The 15,394-nt window shown below is 35.4% G+C and overlaps 1 protein-coding gene across 4 annotated transcripts in view; it reads left to right on the top strand.

Annotated features, from left to right (window-relative positions):
- The window catches only part of LOC137392951 (vacuolar protein sorting-associated protein 11 homolog), an 88,841-nt gene that overhangs the window by 497 nt on the left and 72,950 nt on the right, over positions 1-15,394 (top strand). For 3 of the 4 annotated variants that reach the window (XM_068079316.1, XM_068079315.1, XM_068079314.1), the window contains exons 3-6: positions 2,563-2,736; positions 12,659-12,709; positions 13,031-13,117; positions 13,774-13,874. In XM_068079316.1, coding sequence (XP_067935417.1) covers positions 2,563-2,736; positions 12,659-12,709; positions 13,031-13,117; positions 13,774-13,874 — 413 coding nt within the window. Of the gene's footprint in view, positions 1-2,562; positions 2,737-6,879; positions 6,915-12,658; positions 12,710-13,030; positions 13,118-13,773; positions 13,875-15,394 lie in introns of those variants that run through there. The other variant, XM_068079317.1, reaches the window with a different exon arrangement.

Here is a 15,394-nt window from a genome sequence, read left to right as displayed (position 1 = left end):
TCATATGCACACAAAGCAGAACACTAACTCATAAACATTGATATAGTTTACTGATAGACTTATTTTCTTATCAAGTCTAGCTCCATAGAAAACACCTCAAATTGTGTTATAGGCCTATTTTATAGGAGTAAACACTTTTTATTTTGGTACAGTATAGTATGTTCTGCATAATAGAATGAAATTGACAGAAGTACTGTCTGAGTGGTTTAGAGTGTCAATACCTTACACAAAAAATATCCAATTTAATTCTCAGACAAGATGTATTTAAAAATAGATTTTAGGCACATATTCTTCATATTTCATGTGTAGTCTTTGGGGAAAATACTGCACGATCCCTCTTCCTCAAAAAATCTAGAGGTGACCAACTTTGTATCTGACATATTTGGAGGGGGAACTTTTGTGTCATAATTTACACATACTGGTAAAATGCATTTGGTTGCATCAGCATGATGCATACAAATACATAAGAATTTGTTGATGCATTCCATAGTCATATTACACTGCATGTAGCAACTTTATCGGGGTTTGGATTCATTGCAATTTTGCATACTGTTACACTTCCTATGCTTGATGGACGATACCTTATCTACCTACGATGAATGACAAAAGGAGAACACCGCCGATATAGTGTGAACCAGCCTTTAGCTTGATTCAGAGTTTCACTAGCTTTTCTACAACATGTTAAGACTTGATGTAAGATTCCATCGTGCTCAGTCAATGAACTTTCATAGAATAAAATATATATATATATAAATTTGGTAAGAAATTTATTAAAATTTGACTAAGCATAAAAATTACTAAAAGTTTCATATTACACAAAAGGTGTGTAACACTCATCAGATAAAATGCGTAGTGAGGACTATACACAAGATTCTGCATTAGCTGGTAAGCTGAAATAAAAGCTCAGGTATTAAAAGCTAGATGGATAGGGTCTATTATGTAAGCTATTTCGTAAAAGATGTTTCTTAAAATGTCTACACGTAGATATTAGTTCATTACGTTTGTTTAGAGTTGCCTTCTCAGGTCTGTAAATGATGAAATATTTTTCTAATGTACATAATTTGCAATTTCTGCTGCTTTTAGAGTATGGCTTGGCATGTGATAAAATCTTCCAGGCTATGTTGTAGTCAGTGCTGCTTTCTTTGAGTTCCCATATGTAGCTGCTTAGTTCGGTAGAGTTGCGTTTAGAAATGTCCTTGAATGTCGATTTGTGAAGGTTATATCTAGTTTTGAAGTTGTTTTTGGTTAGCCCTACATATGTGGCTACAGGTTTTTGTTATCGGTGGTTGTTACGCTTGCCTGGTATATCACTGATTTTGCTAGGCAATTGTCTGGTAACGGGCAGGTGTTCTTATTCCTGCAATTGCAGCCAGGATTAGTTGTTTCTTGATGGTTCAGTGATAGTAGCTTCTGATTGTGAGAGTTGATAGCCTGAAGCGAGGCAATTGTAAATCTGTTGAACTGCTTAATCCATTCTGGCCATGCAGCAAAGCTATTGCTAAAGCTTAAGTTTTGAGGCGGCTTAAGGCAACTCATTTTGACAACAAATCGTTCTTGTTTTTTTCGCTACATCTATGTTCACTACCGGTAAGACTACTACTAGTAGCTGCGCTACTAACGTTTCTTAGTAGACTCTTTACAGAAACTAATAGTCTACCGGTGATTAGCAATGTTGATTCCTATATTGATTATACCATACTCGTGGCGCCATGTCATATATGGAAGATAGTTGCTATATAGAATTTATTGTAGAATACATAGTAAGTTAGAAAAAAGATCAGTCCTACTAGACCATTTGCACCAAATACACGAGCATGGCGCATGAGACCACCCAACTTATCAAAGCAGGTTATTACGCGGTACGCGGCCACAGAATTAGCTTGGCACCTGTTTCTTACCATACATGTGACTTTCATGTAATATTTAGCATTGGTAGTGATTGGTAGTGATTGGTAGTGATTGGTAGTGATTGGTAGTGATTGGTAGGGATTGGTAGTGATTGGTAGCGATAGGTAGTGATAGATGATCAAGGAAATTCTAAATTTCATCAGGCTACTAGCCTTTACCTTTTTATAAATGTTGTGTTACTGTTTTCTGCTGTACTGCTGGTTGTTATTGTTGTTTATAAATGCTTGGTTTCAGTTATTGAAGACCATGTAGGTTTTTGTGTGACAGGATATAGATATTAAATTCTTGGAATTAATAGCTCACATCCTGCTGGATGTGAGCTATTAATTCATAGAATTCATAGCTTTGGATCCATAGAATCAAAAATCTTTATATTAGATTCCACAATTTTTTCTCTGGTAAGTTAGAAAAATGCAGACAAATGGCTGGTCATTGCTGATGTATTAACATATACATTGAAAGGCTTGAAGCTTGATTGTACTTTTAGACATTTGGAACAAGTATCAATGTATACAATCGGTGCAATGTGTATTAAAAATGTATGAGTTTGAATCAGCATAAATATTTATGTTAACAATATCTTTTATACTTGTGTAAATTTTTACTGCAACTAGATGTTTAGTTTCTTTAAACATAAAGATAGTTTGTTCTTAGGAGTTGGATGTAGTGTGTAGTGCAGCTGGGAGAGGTCAACTGATAATATGCGACAGAGAAGGAACTGTCTTTTTATTGGACAAACAACTCCAGATAACAGCCTTCAGAGCTCATAATAAGTCAATATCCCATGTTCATCAGTTGAGGCAGCACAATATCTTAACCACTGTTGGGGTGAGTAAATAAGTCGTTTCAGTTTAGACTGAGTTTCTATGAGCGAAGAGATTACTTGCATGATGTCTCTATGAGCGAAGAGATTGCTTGCACGATGTTTCTATGAGCGAAGAGATTGCTTGCCTGATGTTTCTATGAGCGAAGAGATTGCTTGCACGATATCTCTGTGAGTGAAGAGATTGCTTGCATGATGTTTCTATGAGCGAAGAGATTGCTTGCATGATGTTTCTATGAGCGAAGAGATTGCTTGCATGATGTCTCTATGAGCGAAGAGATGCTTGCATGATGTCTCTATGAGCGAAGAGATTGCTTGCATAATACCTCTATGAGCGAAGAGATTGCTTGCATGATGTCTCTATGAGCGAAGAGATTGCTTGCATAATACCTCTATGAGCGAAGAGATTGCTTGCATGATGTCTCTATGAGCGAAAAGATTGCTTGCATAATGCCTCTATGAGCGAAGAGATTGCTTGCATGATGTCTCTGTGAGTGAAGAGATTGCTTGCATGATGTTTCTGTGAGTGAAGAGATTGCTTGCATGATGTCTCTGTGAGTGAAGAGATTGCTTGCACGATGTCTCTGTGAGTGAAGAGATTGCTTGCATGATGTCTCTGTGAGTGAAGAGATTGCTTGCATGATGTCTCTGTGAGCCAAGAGATTGCTTGCATGATGTCTCTGTGAGTGAAGAGATGCTTGCACGATGTCTCTGTGAGTGAAGAGATTGCTTGCATGATGTCTCTGTGAGTGAAGAGATTGCTTGCATGATGTCTCTGTGAGCCAAGAGATTGCTTGCACGATGTCTCTGTGAGTGAAGAGATTGCTTGCACGATGTCTCTGTGAGTGAAGAGATTGCTTGCATGATGTCTCTGTGAGTGAAGAGATGCTTGCATGATGTCTCTGTGAGTGAAGAGATTGCTTGCATGATGTCTCTGTGAGTGAAGAGATTGCTTGCATGATGTCTCTGTGAGTGAAGAGATTGCTTGCATGATGTCTCTGTGAGTGAAGAGATGCTTGCACGATGTCTCTGTGAGTGAAGAGATGCTTGCATGATGTCTCTGTGAGTGAAGAGATGCTTGCATGATGTCTCTGTGAGTGAAGAGATGCTTGCATGATGTCTCTATGAGTGAAGAGATGCTTGCATGATGTCTCTGTGAGTGAAGAGATGCTTGCATGATGTCTCTGTGAGTGAAGAGAGGCTTGCATGATGTCTCTAGGATGAATATTAATGAAACCAATAGAGTGACAAAAATTTAAAGTGTAAACAAAACAATTTGTTTAATAAAAATTGCCAAGTGGTCAAAACTTTATGTAAGAGTTACTTTAGGACTCAATCTTACTCTGTGTTGCTGAACCTGCAAATGTCTAACTTGAGAAAATCTATTGAAATGACTTATTGAATTGTACAGCGTTTTACTGGACACCAGCTAACCAATCGTCTGATGTTAATCAACTCTTAGTTATTGTTGTCTATAAATCTATATACACAAATCTCAAAGTCTCTAGTTTGATTTTTCCAGCTATAGCTATTAAAACCTTGCAATTAAAAGTGTTTAACCACTTAACTATACAGTCCTTATGGTTCTATAACTCTTTTTATCACATAGTGTATACCTTACGCACACGCATAAATGCAAAAATGCATGCCAAATGTACACTTTCGATTGTTAAAGGCTGACTTGCACTAAAATTCACATTACAGTTATTTAGTATCATAAGATTCACCATGGCTTACTCTGTTGTGTTGTAGGTGTGAATTATATGGGAATGTGATTACAAGCTCTTAATAGCTAAAAAACGAACAGTTAATCGCAGCCACACGAGACCGCCCTAGTTTGGATTCGCTTTCCAAAACGGCTCAAATGGGACGTAGTAGTTACAGGATGGTTTCTTTTTACATTTTCATGCAACCTCATTTGTCGAAATATTTTCACAAATATACTTCATGCATTCAATAAAACCATGTCTATTGTTCTTACGCGTCTATTTTATTGTCATTATAATGCTGTCACTTTTAGCACTGATATCTTATAACTTACTGTAAAAAATTGTTAAACTTTTTAACCTTAGCTCGAAGGAGTACATATCATTGTCTGATAATCATGACGAGCCTGTTGGTCACCTGTGATAATCGAAAGCTGTTGCAAAAATTATTTGCGAAGTATTGGGTCACATGATCAGATTACGACTTGACGATTAGACCAGGCCGAAACAAAACTGTAAAGTAGCGTATATTTGATACGGGGTCTTCGGGAAAAACCCGAAGTGTTTGTCATAAACCAGTGCTACGATGAGTTTTATATTGAGCTCTTTATTGGCCTTTCAATTCACGTGAGAACATACGTGACAAGACAACCAAATTTCATGGCTACGCCATCGAAATAAAGAGATTCCAATCTACGGCGACATTTCGTTTTTGAGCTTTTAAGAGCTTGTAATCACATTTCCACATATTTGGCACCCACAACACAGCAGAGTGAGACATGGTGAATCTTTTGATACCAAATAACTGTAATGTGAATTTTAATGCAAGTCAACCTTTAACTAATATTACCTTTTGATTTTTTGAAATTGTTTAAAAGCTAATTTTTTTGCTATTATTACCAACTTTTTTATTTGTAAATTTTAAATCTCCTGTTTAATTTTTAAATGTGCGTTACACTTCTATTTCTGTTTTTTCATAAGGTTCGATCACTGAATCAGTACCGGCTATTATGCCAAGCAATACCGGACAATTGTATTAACTCTAGTCAGATTAGCCTCTACATTCTCTCTCTATTTGGTCAGACAAAGTACTAGACAAATAAAGTCCCATATCTCATTTTACATTTGTACCAGTATCGAGAAGTACCAGTATCATCGTATTCAAAGTTTTGATGAATAGCTCCTGCTGGAAGAGTTATTTTGTTATACACACACACTTCTATGCATAAACTATTATTATTATTTTAACATATTCCTGGGATTTTTATTGTTTTTTCAGTGTGTATCATTGCCAAATAACCTTTTATTGTAATCGTAGCAAAACAGACCTAATTTAGCTATTACATGCTAATTGTTTCACATTTACATTTAAACACTTTTATAGTTGCTTTCTTTTGTTTCTGAATTTATTTAACCTGCACAAAACATTTTCCTCATGATATGAAGTTTGAAAGTTACAGTCGTTTGACAAAATTTGACAACCTTTAGTTATTTTATTTTTTCTCTTAATTTATTTCAAGGTTGACTTGCAACCAAATTTACGTTACAGTTATTTGGTGTCAAAAAGTTCACCATGTCTTACTCTGCTGTGATGTAGGTTCAAAATATGTAGAAATTTGATAGCAAGCTCTTAGAAGCTCAAAAACGAGCAGTTAAAAAGAACTGCCGTAGTTTGGAGTCTCATAATTATGATGACGTACTCAACTCGACGTGGTTATTGTTTTGACATGGGATGTTATCACGTAAAATGAAAGGCCAATACAACGCTGAATATAAAACGTCTTGTAGCACTAGTTTATGATAAACATTTCGAGTTCTACCGGAAATCCATTATCAAATATAGTTGCTCGCTACTATACGGTTTCATTTCAGCTTGCTCTAATCATCTAGTCATAATCTGATTTTGTGACCTATATTATCTGCCAAATGGGGCAAACATATTCTGCAGCATTTTTTGACCATCACAGGTGACCAACAGGCTCCTCATGTTTATCAGAGGATGACATGCACCCCTTCGAGCTATTGCTGAAAAATTAAACTGATTTTTAGGCTAGGTTTTGAGATATCAATGCTCAGTGACAGCATTACAACGATAGTGTAATAGATGTGCAAGGACAATAGACGTGGTTTTATTGAATGCATGAAGTACGTATATTTGTGAAAATGTTTAGACGAATGAGGTTGCATGAAAGTGTAAACAGAAGCACATCGTGTTCAACTACGTCACATTCGAGCCATTTTGAGAGGGATTCCAACCTACTGGATTTTCATAATGGCTTCGATCAACTGTTTGTTTTTGAGCTTTTAAGAGCTTTGAATCGCATTTCCATATGTTTTGAACGTACAACACAGAATAGTTAGACATAGTGAACTTTTTGATACCAAATAACAGTAATGTAAATTTTGTTGCGAGTCGTCCTTTCAACTACAAGAAACGCTGTTCTCATGATATGATATGTAGTTTGAAAGTTAGAATGGTAAGTGTTGGTAAATGTTAGATAAAAAGAAATTTTTTGTGCAGTAACTTTTATTACCCGGGCAACGGCGGGCATTCACCTAGCATATATCTAAATCCAAGTGTTTGTCATATGCCCAGATTATAATGAGTGGTTAAAATATGTTCACGTGCAGCGCTTGGAAGACTTGAAGCAACCTGCTACATATACACTTGAACTACTTGAAGCAACCTACTACATACACACTTAAACTACTTGAAGCAAACTACTACATACACACTTGAACTACTTGAAGCAAACTACTACATACACACTTAAACTACTTGATGCAAACTACTACATATACACTTGAACTACTTGAAGCAAACTACTACATATACACTTGAACTACTTGAAGCAAACTACTACATATACACTTGAACTACTTGAAGCAAACTACTACATATACACTTGAACTACTTGAAGCAAACTACTACATATACACTTGAACTACTTGAAGCAAACTACTACATACACACTTGAACTACTTGAAGCAAACTACTACATACACACTTAAACTACTTGATGCAAACTACTACATATACACTTGATCTACTTGAAGCAAACTACTACATATACACTTGAACTACTTGATGCAAACTACTACATATACACTTAAACTACTTGAAGCAAACTACTACATACACACTTGAACTACTTGAAGCAAACTACTACATATACACTTGAACTACTTGATACAAACTACTACATATACACTTAAACTACTTGAAGCAAACTACTACATACACACTTAAACTACTTGAAGCAAACTACTACATACACACTTGAACTATTTGAAGCAAACTACTACATACACACTTAAACTACTTGATGCAAACTACTACATATACACTTAAACTACTTGATGCAAACTACTACATATACACTTAAACTACTTGATGCAAACTACTACATATACACTTCAACTACTTGAAGCAAACTACTACATATACACTTGAACTACTTGAAGCAAACTACTACATACACACTTGAACTACTTGAAGCAAACTACTACATACACACTTGAACTACTTGAAGCAAACTACTACATATACACTTCAACTACTTGATGCAAACTACTACATATACACTTGAACTACTTGAAGCAAACTACTACATACACACTTGAACTACTTGAAGCAAACTACTACATATACACTTCAACTACTTGATGCAAACTACTACATATACACTTAAACTACTTGAAGCAAACTACTACATATACACTTGAACTACTTGAAGCAAACTACTACATATACACTTCAACTACTTGATGCAAACTACTACATATACACTTGAACTACTTGAAGCAAACTACTACATACACACTTGAACTACTTGAAGCAAACTACTACATATACACTTCAACTACTTGATGCAAACTACTACATATACACTTGAACTACTTGAAGCAAACTACTACATACACACTTGAACTACTTGAAGCAAACTACTACATATACACTTCAACTACTTGAAGCAAACTACTACATATACACTTGAACTACTTGAAGCAAACTACTACATACACACTTAAACTACTTGATGCAAACTACTACATATACACTTAAACTACTTGAAGCAAACTACTACATACACACTTAAACTACTTGAAGCAAACTACTACATACACACTTGAACTACTTGAAGCAAACTACTACATATACACTTCAACTACTTGATGCAAACTACTACATATACACTTGAACTACTTGAAGCAAACTACTACATACACACTTGAACTACTTGAAGCAAACTACTACATATACACTTCAACTACTTGATGCAAACTACTACATATACACTTAAACTACTTGAAGCAAACTACTACATATACACTTGAACTACTTGAAGCAAACTACTACATACACACTTGAACTATTTGAAGCAAACTACTACATATACACTTGAACTACTTGAAGCAAACTACTACATATACACTTAAACTACTTGATGCAAACTACTACATATACACTTAAACTACTTGAAGCAAACTACTACATACACACTTAAACTACTTGATGCAAACTACTACATATACACTTCAACTACTTGAAGCAAACTACTACATACACACTTGAACTATTTGAAGCAAACTACTACATATACACTTAAACTACTTGATGCAAACTACTACATATACACTTAAACTACTTGAAGCAAACTACTACATACACACTTAAACTACTTGATGCAAACTACTACATATACACTTCAACTACTTGATGCAAACTACTACATATACACTTAAACTACTTGAAGCAAACTACTACATATACACTTGAACTACTTGAAGCAAACTACTACATACACACTTGAACTATTTGAAGCAAACTACTACATATACACTTAAACTACTTGAAGCAAACTACTACATATACACTTGAACTACTTGAAGCAAACTACTACATACACACTTGAACTACTTGAAGCAAACTACTACATATACACTTCAACTACTTGATGCAAACTACTACATATACACTTAAACTACTTGAAGCAAACTACTACATATACACTTGAACTACTTGAAGCAAACTACTACATACACACTTGAACTATTTGAAGCAAACTACTACATATACACTTAAACTACTTGATGCAAACTACTACATATACACTTAAACTACTTGAAGCAAACTACTACATACACACTTGAACTACTTGAAGCAAACTACTACATACACACTTAAACTACTTGAAGCAAACTACTACATACACACGTGAACTACTTGAAGCAAACTACTACATATACACTTAAACTACTTGAAGCAAACTACTACATACACACTTGAACTACTTGAAGCAAACTACTACATATACACTTGAACTACTTGAAGCAAACTACTACATACACACTTGAACTACTTGAAGCAAACTACTACATACACACTTAAACTACTTGAAGCAAACTACTACATATACACTTGAACTACTTGAAGCAAACTACTACATACACACTTAAACTACTTGAAGCAAACTACTACATACACACGTGAACTACTTGAAGCAAACTACTACATATACACTTAAACTACTTGAAGCAAACTACTACATACACACTTGAACTACTTGAAGCAAACTACTACATATACACTTGAACTACTTGAAGCAAACTACTACATACACACTTGAACTACTTGAAGCAAACTACTACATACACACTTAAACTACTTGAAGCAAACTACTACATACACACTTGAACTACTTGAAGCAAACTACTACATATACACTTGAACTACTTGATGCAAACTACTACATATACACTTAAACTACTTGAAGCAACCTGCTACATACACACTTGAACTACTTGAAGCAAACTACTACATACACACTTGAACTACTTGAAGCAAACTACTACATATACACTTGAACTACTTGAAGCAAACTACTACATACACACTTGAACTACTTGAAGCAAACTACTACATACACACTTGAACTATTTGAAGCAAACTACTACATACACACTTAAACTACTTGATGCAAACTACTACATATACACTTGAACTACTTGATGCAAACTACTACATACACACTTGAACTACTTGAAGCAAACTACTACATATACACTTGAACTACTTGAAGCAAACTACTACATACACACTTGAACTACTTGAAGCAAACTACTACATACACACTTAAACTACTTGAAGCAAACTACTACATACACACTTAAACTACTTGAAGCAAACTACTACATACACACTTGAACTACTTGAAGCAAACTACTACATACACACTTAAACTACTTGAAGCAAACTACTACATACACACTTAAACTACTTGAAGCAAACTACTACATACACACTTGAACTACTTGAAGCAAACTACTACATATACACTTGAACTACTTGAAGCAACCTGCTACATACACACTTGAACTACTTGAAGCAAACTACTACATACACACTTGAACTACTTGAAGCAAACTACTACATACACACTTGAACTATTTGAAGCAAACTACTACATACACACTTAAACTACTTGATGCAAACTACTACATATACACTTAAACTACTTGAAGCAAACTACTACATACACACTTGAACTACTTGAAGCAAACTACTACATATACACTTGAACTACTTGATGCAAACTACTACATATACACTTGAACTACTTGATGCAAACTACTACATACACACTTAAACTACTTGAAGCAAACTACTACATACACACTTGAACTACTTGAAGCAAACTACTACATACACACTTAAACTACTTGAAGCAAACTACTACATACACACTTAAACTACTTGAAGCAAACTACTACATACACACTTGAACTACTTGAAGCAAACTACTACATATACACTTGAACTACTTGAAGCAACCTGCTACATACACACTTGAACTACTTGAAGCAAACTACTACATACACACTTGAACTATTTGAAGCAAACTACTACATACACACTTAAACTACTTGATGCAAACTACTACATATACACTTGAACTACTTGATGCAAACTACTACATATACACTTGAACTACTTGATGCAAACTACTACATACACACTTAAACTACTTGAAGCAAACTACTACATACACACTTAAACTACTTGATGCAAACTACTACATATACACTTAAACTACTTGAAGCAAACTACTACATACACACTTGAACTACTTGAAGCAAACTACTACATATACACTTGAACTACTTGAAGCAAACTACTACATATACACTTGAACTACTTGAAGCAACCTGCTACATACACACTTGAACTACTTGAAGCAAACTACTACATACACACTTGAACTACTTGAAGCAAACTACTACATACACACTTGAACTATTTGAAGCAAACTACTACATACACACTTAAACTACTTGATGCAAACTACTACATATACACTTAAACTACTTGAAGCAAACTACTACATACACACTTGAACTACTTGAAGCAAACTACTACATATACACTTGAACTACTTGATGCAAACTACTACATATACACTTGAACTACTTGATGCAAACTACTACATACACACTTAAACTACTTGAAGCAAACTACTACATACACACTTGAACTACTTGATGCAAACTACTACATATACACTTGAACTACTTGAAGCAAACTACTACATACACACTTAAACTACTTGAAGCAAACTACTACATACACACTTGAACTACTTGAAGCAAACTACTACATACACACTTGAACTACTTGATGCAAACTACTACATATACACTTGAACTACTTGAAGCAAACTACTACATACACACTTGAACTATTTGAAGCAAACTACTACATACACACTTAAACTACTTGATGCAAACTACTACATATACACTTAAACTACTTGAAGCAAACTACTACATACACACTTGAACTACTTGAAGCAAACTACTACATATACACTTAAACTACTTGATGCAAACTACTACATACACACTTGAACTAGTTGAAGCAAACTACTACATATACACGTGAACTACTTGAATCAAACTACTACATACACACTTGGACTACTCTAAGCAAACTACTACATACACACTTGAACTACTTGAAGCAAACTGTCTTGTTTGTCTTTATATTATCTTGTTCGCTTTACACATGGTAGCCCCGGGATATTGTCTTGTTCACTTTACATACGGTAGTCTAGAGATATTGTCCTGTACACTTTACACACGGTAACCCAGAAATTGTCTGTATGTCGTAAGGATTGGTGATTGTTCAAGTCGGTAAGTGCTGCTTGTTTCTGTTACATAGAAAGATGAAGAAGGAGATTTTCCTATATTCAAGCTTTGGATGATGGAGACAGTGAGTTACTTGACTTTGACATTTGTAGAGTACCCTAAACATCAGTTAAAGGAATTAATTATTATTATTATCAATTTTGGATAATGTTTTTGAACTCAAAAAGCTAGTTTTAATGAGAAAAAATCCTGACACGCTGTTACTTGCATACAAATACATGTATATGGCTATAGTGGTGCCTAGCCCTCCTTTTTATGCAATGAGAGGCTTAGGAACTACGGTGTTAAGATTCTATACAGTGTCTATACTTGGTCTCACTCGCATCTTGGAAAGTAGAGATAGGTTGCTGGCAGTTGTCATGCTTTTAATCTGCTGTCGGTTTAGTTTGACGGACAAGGGGTTCCTCACTGCTCTAGAATTCTCCGGCTTTCTCCATTCGGAGCCAAGGATTCTCTTCACAATATTCCTCAGGTGAAAACAACTTCCAGTTTTTAAAATTCGAATGATGTATTGGTATTTTGTTTTCAACTTTTTGAATGTCTTGAGTCTCTAAGCAAGCATGAGCCAAAGGCTAGCCTGGAAAAATCTCCTGAAAGGATTCTTGCAATCCAATGCTGCAGTTAAGGTTAATTCCTTCAAACATAAATGTTTGTTTAATGTGTAGCAATATAATAGATAGCCATAGTACACATGAATTCACTGTGTATCATTACTTGCACCATAGTTGTGTTCGTCCTCTCTCTATTCACATACTGAGTAGACTGCAAATGTACTAAAACATTTATTTAATTACAAAAAATATTATGTTAGTTTAGACGAGCTTTTGTACGGTATGAAAACTTACAATTAAAATATATATTGACACCAGTTTCACTGTGAATCAGTTAGAAGCGAACTTACATATAGGTCAGAGGACAAAAGTTTGCTAGTTTTATAATTACGACCAGTTTCTACTTTATTGAGGAGCTAGAACACACATGATGATTGTTTTGTCCTCCGATTGTGAATTTACTTTCAAGAGGTTCATTTTGGACTGAACACTTGCAAGATAAAAATAGAAACCAGAGTTGCGGCCTGTTTTCATGCATAAAATACTTCAAGTAATTTGTTATTTACGTCTTTTGCAGGAGGTTTCATGTATGGCCGTGCATGAGAGCATGCAGCTGCTTGCATTTGGGTTCAAGTCAGGGGCTGTCATATTGTACAAAGGAGACATAAGCAAGGATAAGTAAGTTTTTAGGCTATCTTTTAGTTGTTGTTTGTCGTAGAGACGAACAACAACTAGCTGTAGTTGTAAACTCACTGTCAAACTCATTGCAACAAAATTCACATTGCAGTTATTTGGTATCAAAAGATTAGCCATGTCTTACTCTGTTGTGTGGTAGGTGCCAAATATGTGGAAATGTGATTACAAGCTCAAAAACAAAAAGCCGCCGTAGATTGGAATCTCTTGATTTCAATGACGTATCCGCGGATTTCGGTTATTGTCTTGTCACGTGATGTTCTTGCGTGAATTGAAAGGCCAATATCAAACTTATCGTAGCAAGTTTACGACAAACACTTTGGGTTTTACCTAAGACCCCGTATCAAATATAGATGCTCGCTACTTTATAGTTTCAGCTTGGCCATTTCGTCCGACTATTCATCTCACGTGTACATGTCCGAGTTGCGATCATAAAAAATGTCAAATTCTCAAGAGTTAAGACCCTGGCGTTTCGAGCCTGACGCTCTATCTGAAGAAGATCCTCAACAGAATCCAATCTCCCAGCAAGTAAGCACCGCCACTAGCCAGCTCTTATGTGCCAAGCTAGCTAGTAGTGATAGTTTTAGCTTGAGAGTGATAGAACGAATATTATTATTATATACATGTATATGATTTTAATGATGATAATTATTGCTTCATATTGCGAAAAAATAATTACAGATTTTTCTCGAATGACAACATTAACAATTTTAGTATTTAAATCTAGTGCTGCACTGATATACTGCTGGATAACATCGACCTGATGTATTAGCTATGATTGCATAGACATATCTGTTCATTTCTTTAGGAGCTAATACCACCGGCTACAGAGTGGTGTGTCTGCATGCACTGTTAAGACATGCCATCTCTTCCTGAATGTTTGTGCTACCATGATGCTGTGTTTGTGCATCGTCTCCATGACCGCGGGGAGCATGAATGCCTGTATATGCATTCTGGTGTGGACGAACTTGTGGCGCCTGCACCCCTTGAGTTGGGGTGGAATAATTACCTGCGATATCATAGTGAGTTGGATTTTCATTTAATGCCAATAACACCAGAGCTATGCTAATGTGTCATGCATTATCTACAATTCTTGTGTTACACATTTAATGCATCGGTTGAACACACATATTCTGAACTCGTGGGACACAAGGAGAATTGTTATATTTGGCTTGTACACTTACTACAGTAGAGAGTGTATTAGTTTTATGATTTTATTATATAAAGATCGAGATTATTTTGATGATCAGCAATTATTGTTTTTCAATAATTGTTTTGGTAGATGATCTATTCCCATTTGGAGAGCCATCGCCAAATGCTTGAAAAAGGTTGTGTGCATACCGCAATCTTGTGTTTTGGTTTATGTCGCAAATCTTGTTTGCAAGTCTGCAAACTCTTCTTCATCATCCATTGGTGGGAAAAGAGCCCGAATCTTAGTCACCAAGCAGGCAGGTAGAGGCCGTCGCTCACGTTCGACGAATTTGCGGCATAAGCCAAAACACAAG

Source organism: Watersipora subatra, chromosome 4, assembly GCF_963576615.1.
Source record: "Watersipora subatra chromosome 4, tzWatSuba1.1, whole genome shotgun sequence".
In the NCBI taxonomy this organism is placed as follows: Eukaryota; Metazoa; Bryozoa; class Gymnolaemata; order Cheilostomatida; family Watersiporidae; genus Watersipora; species Watersipora subatra.
The sequence above is the reverse complement of the archived record's forward strand: the minus strand, read 5'-3'. Positions and strand labels throughout refer to the sequence as shown.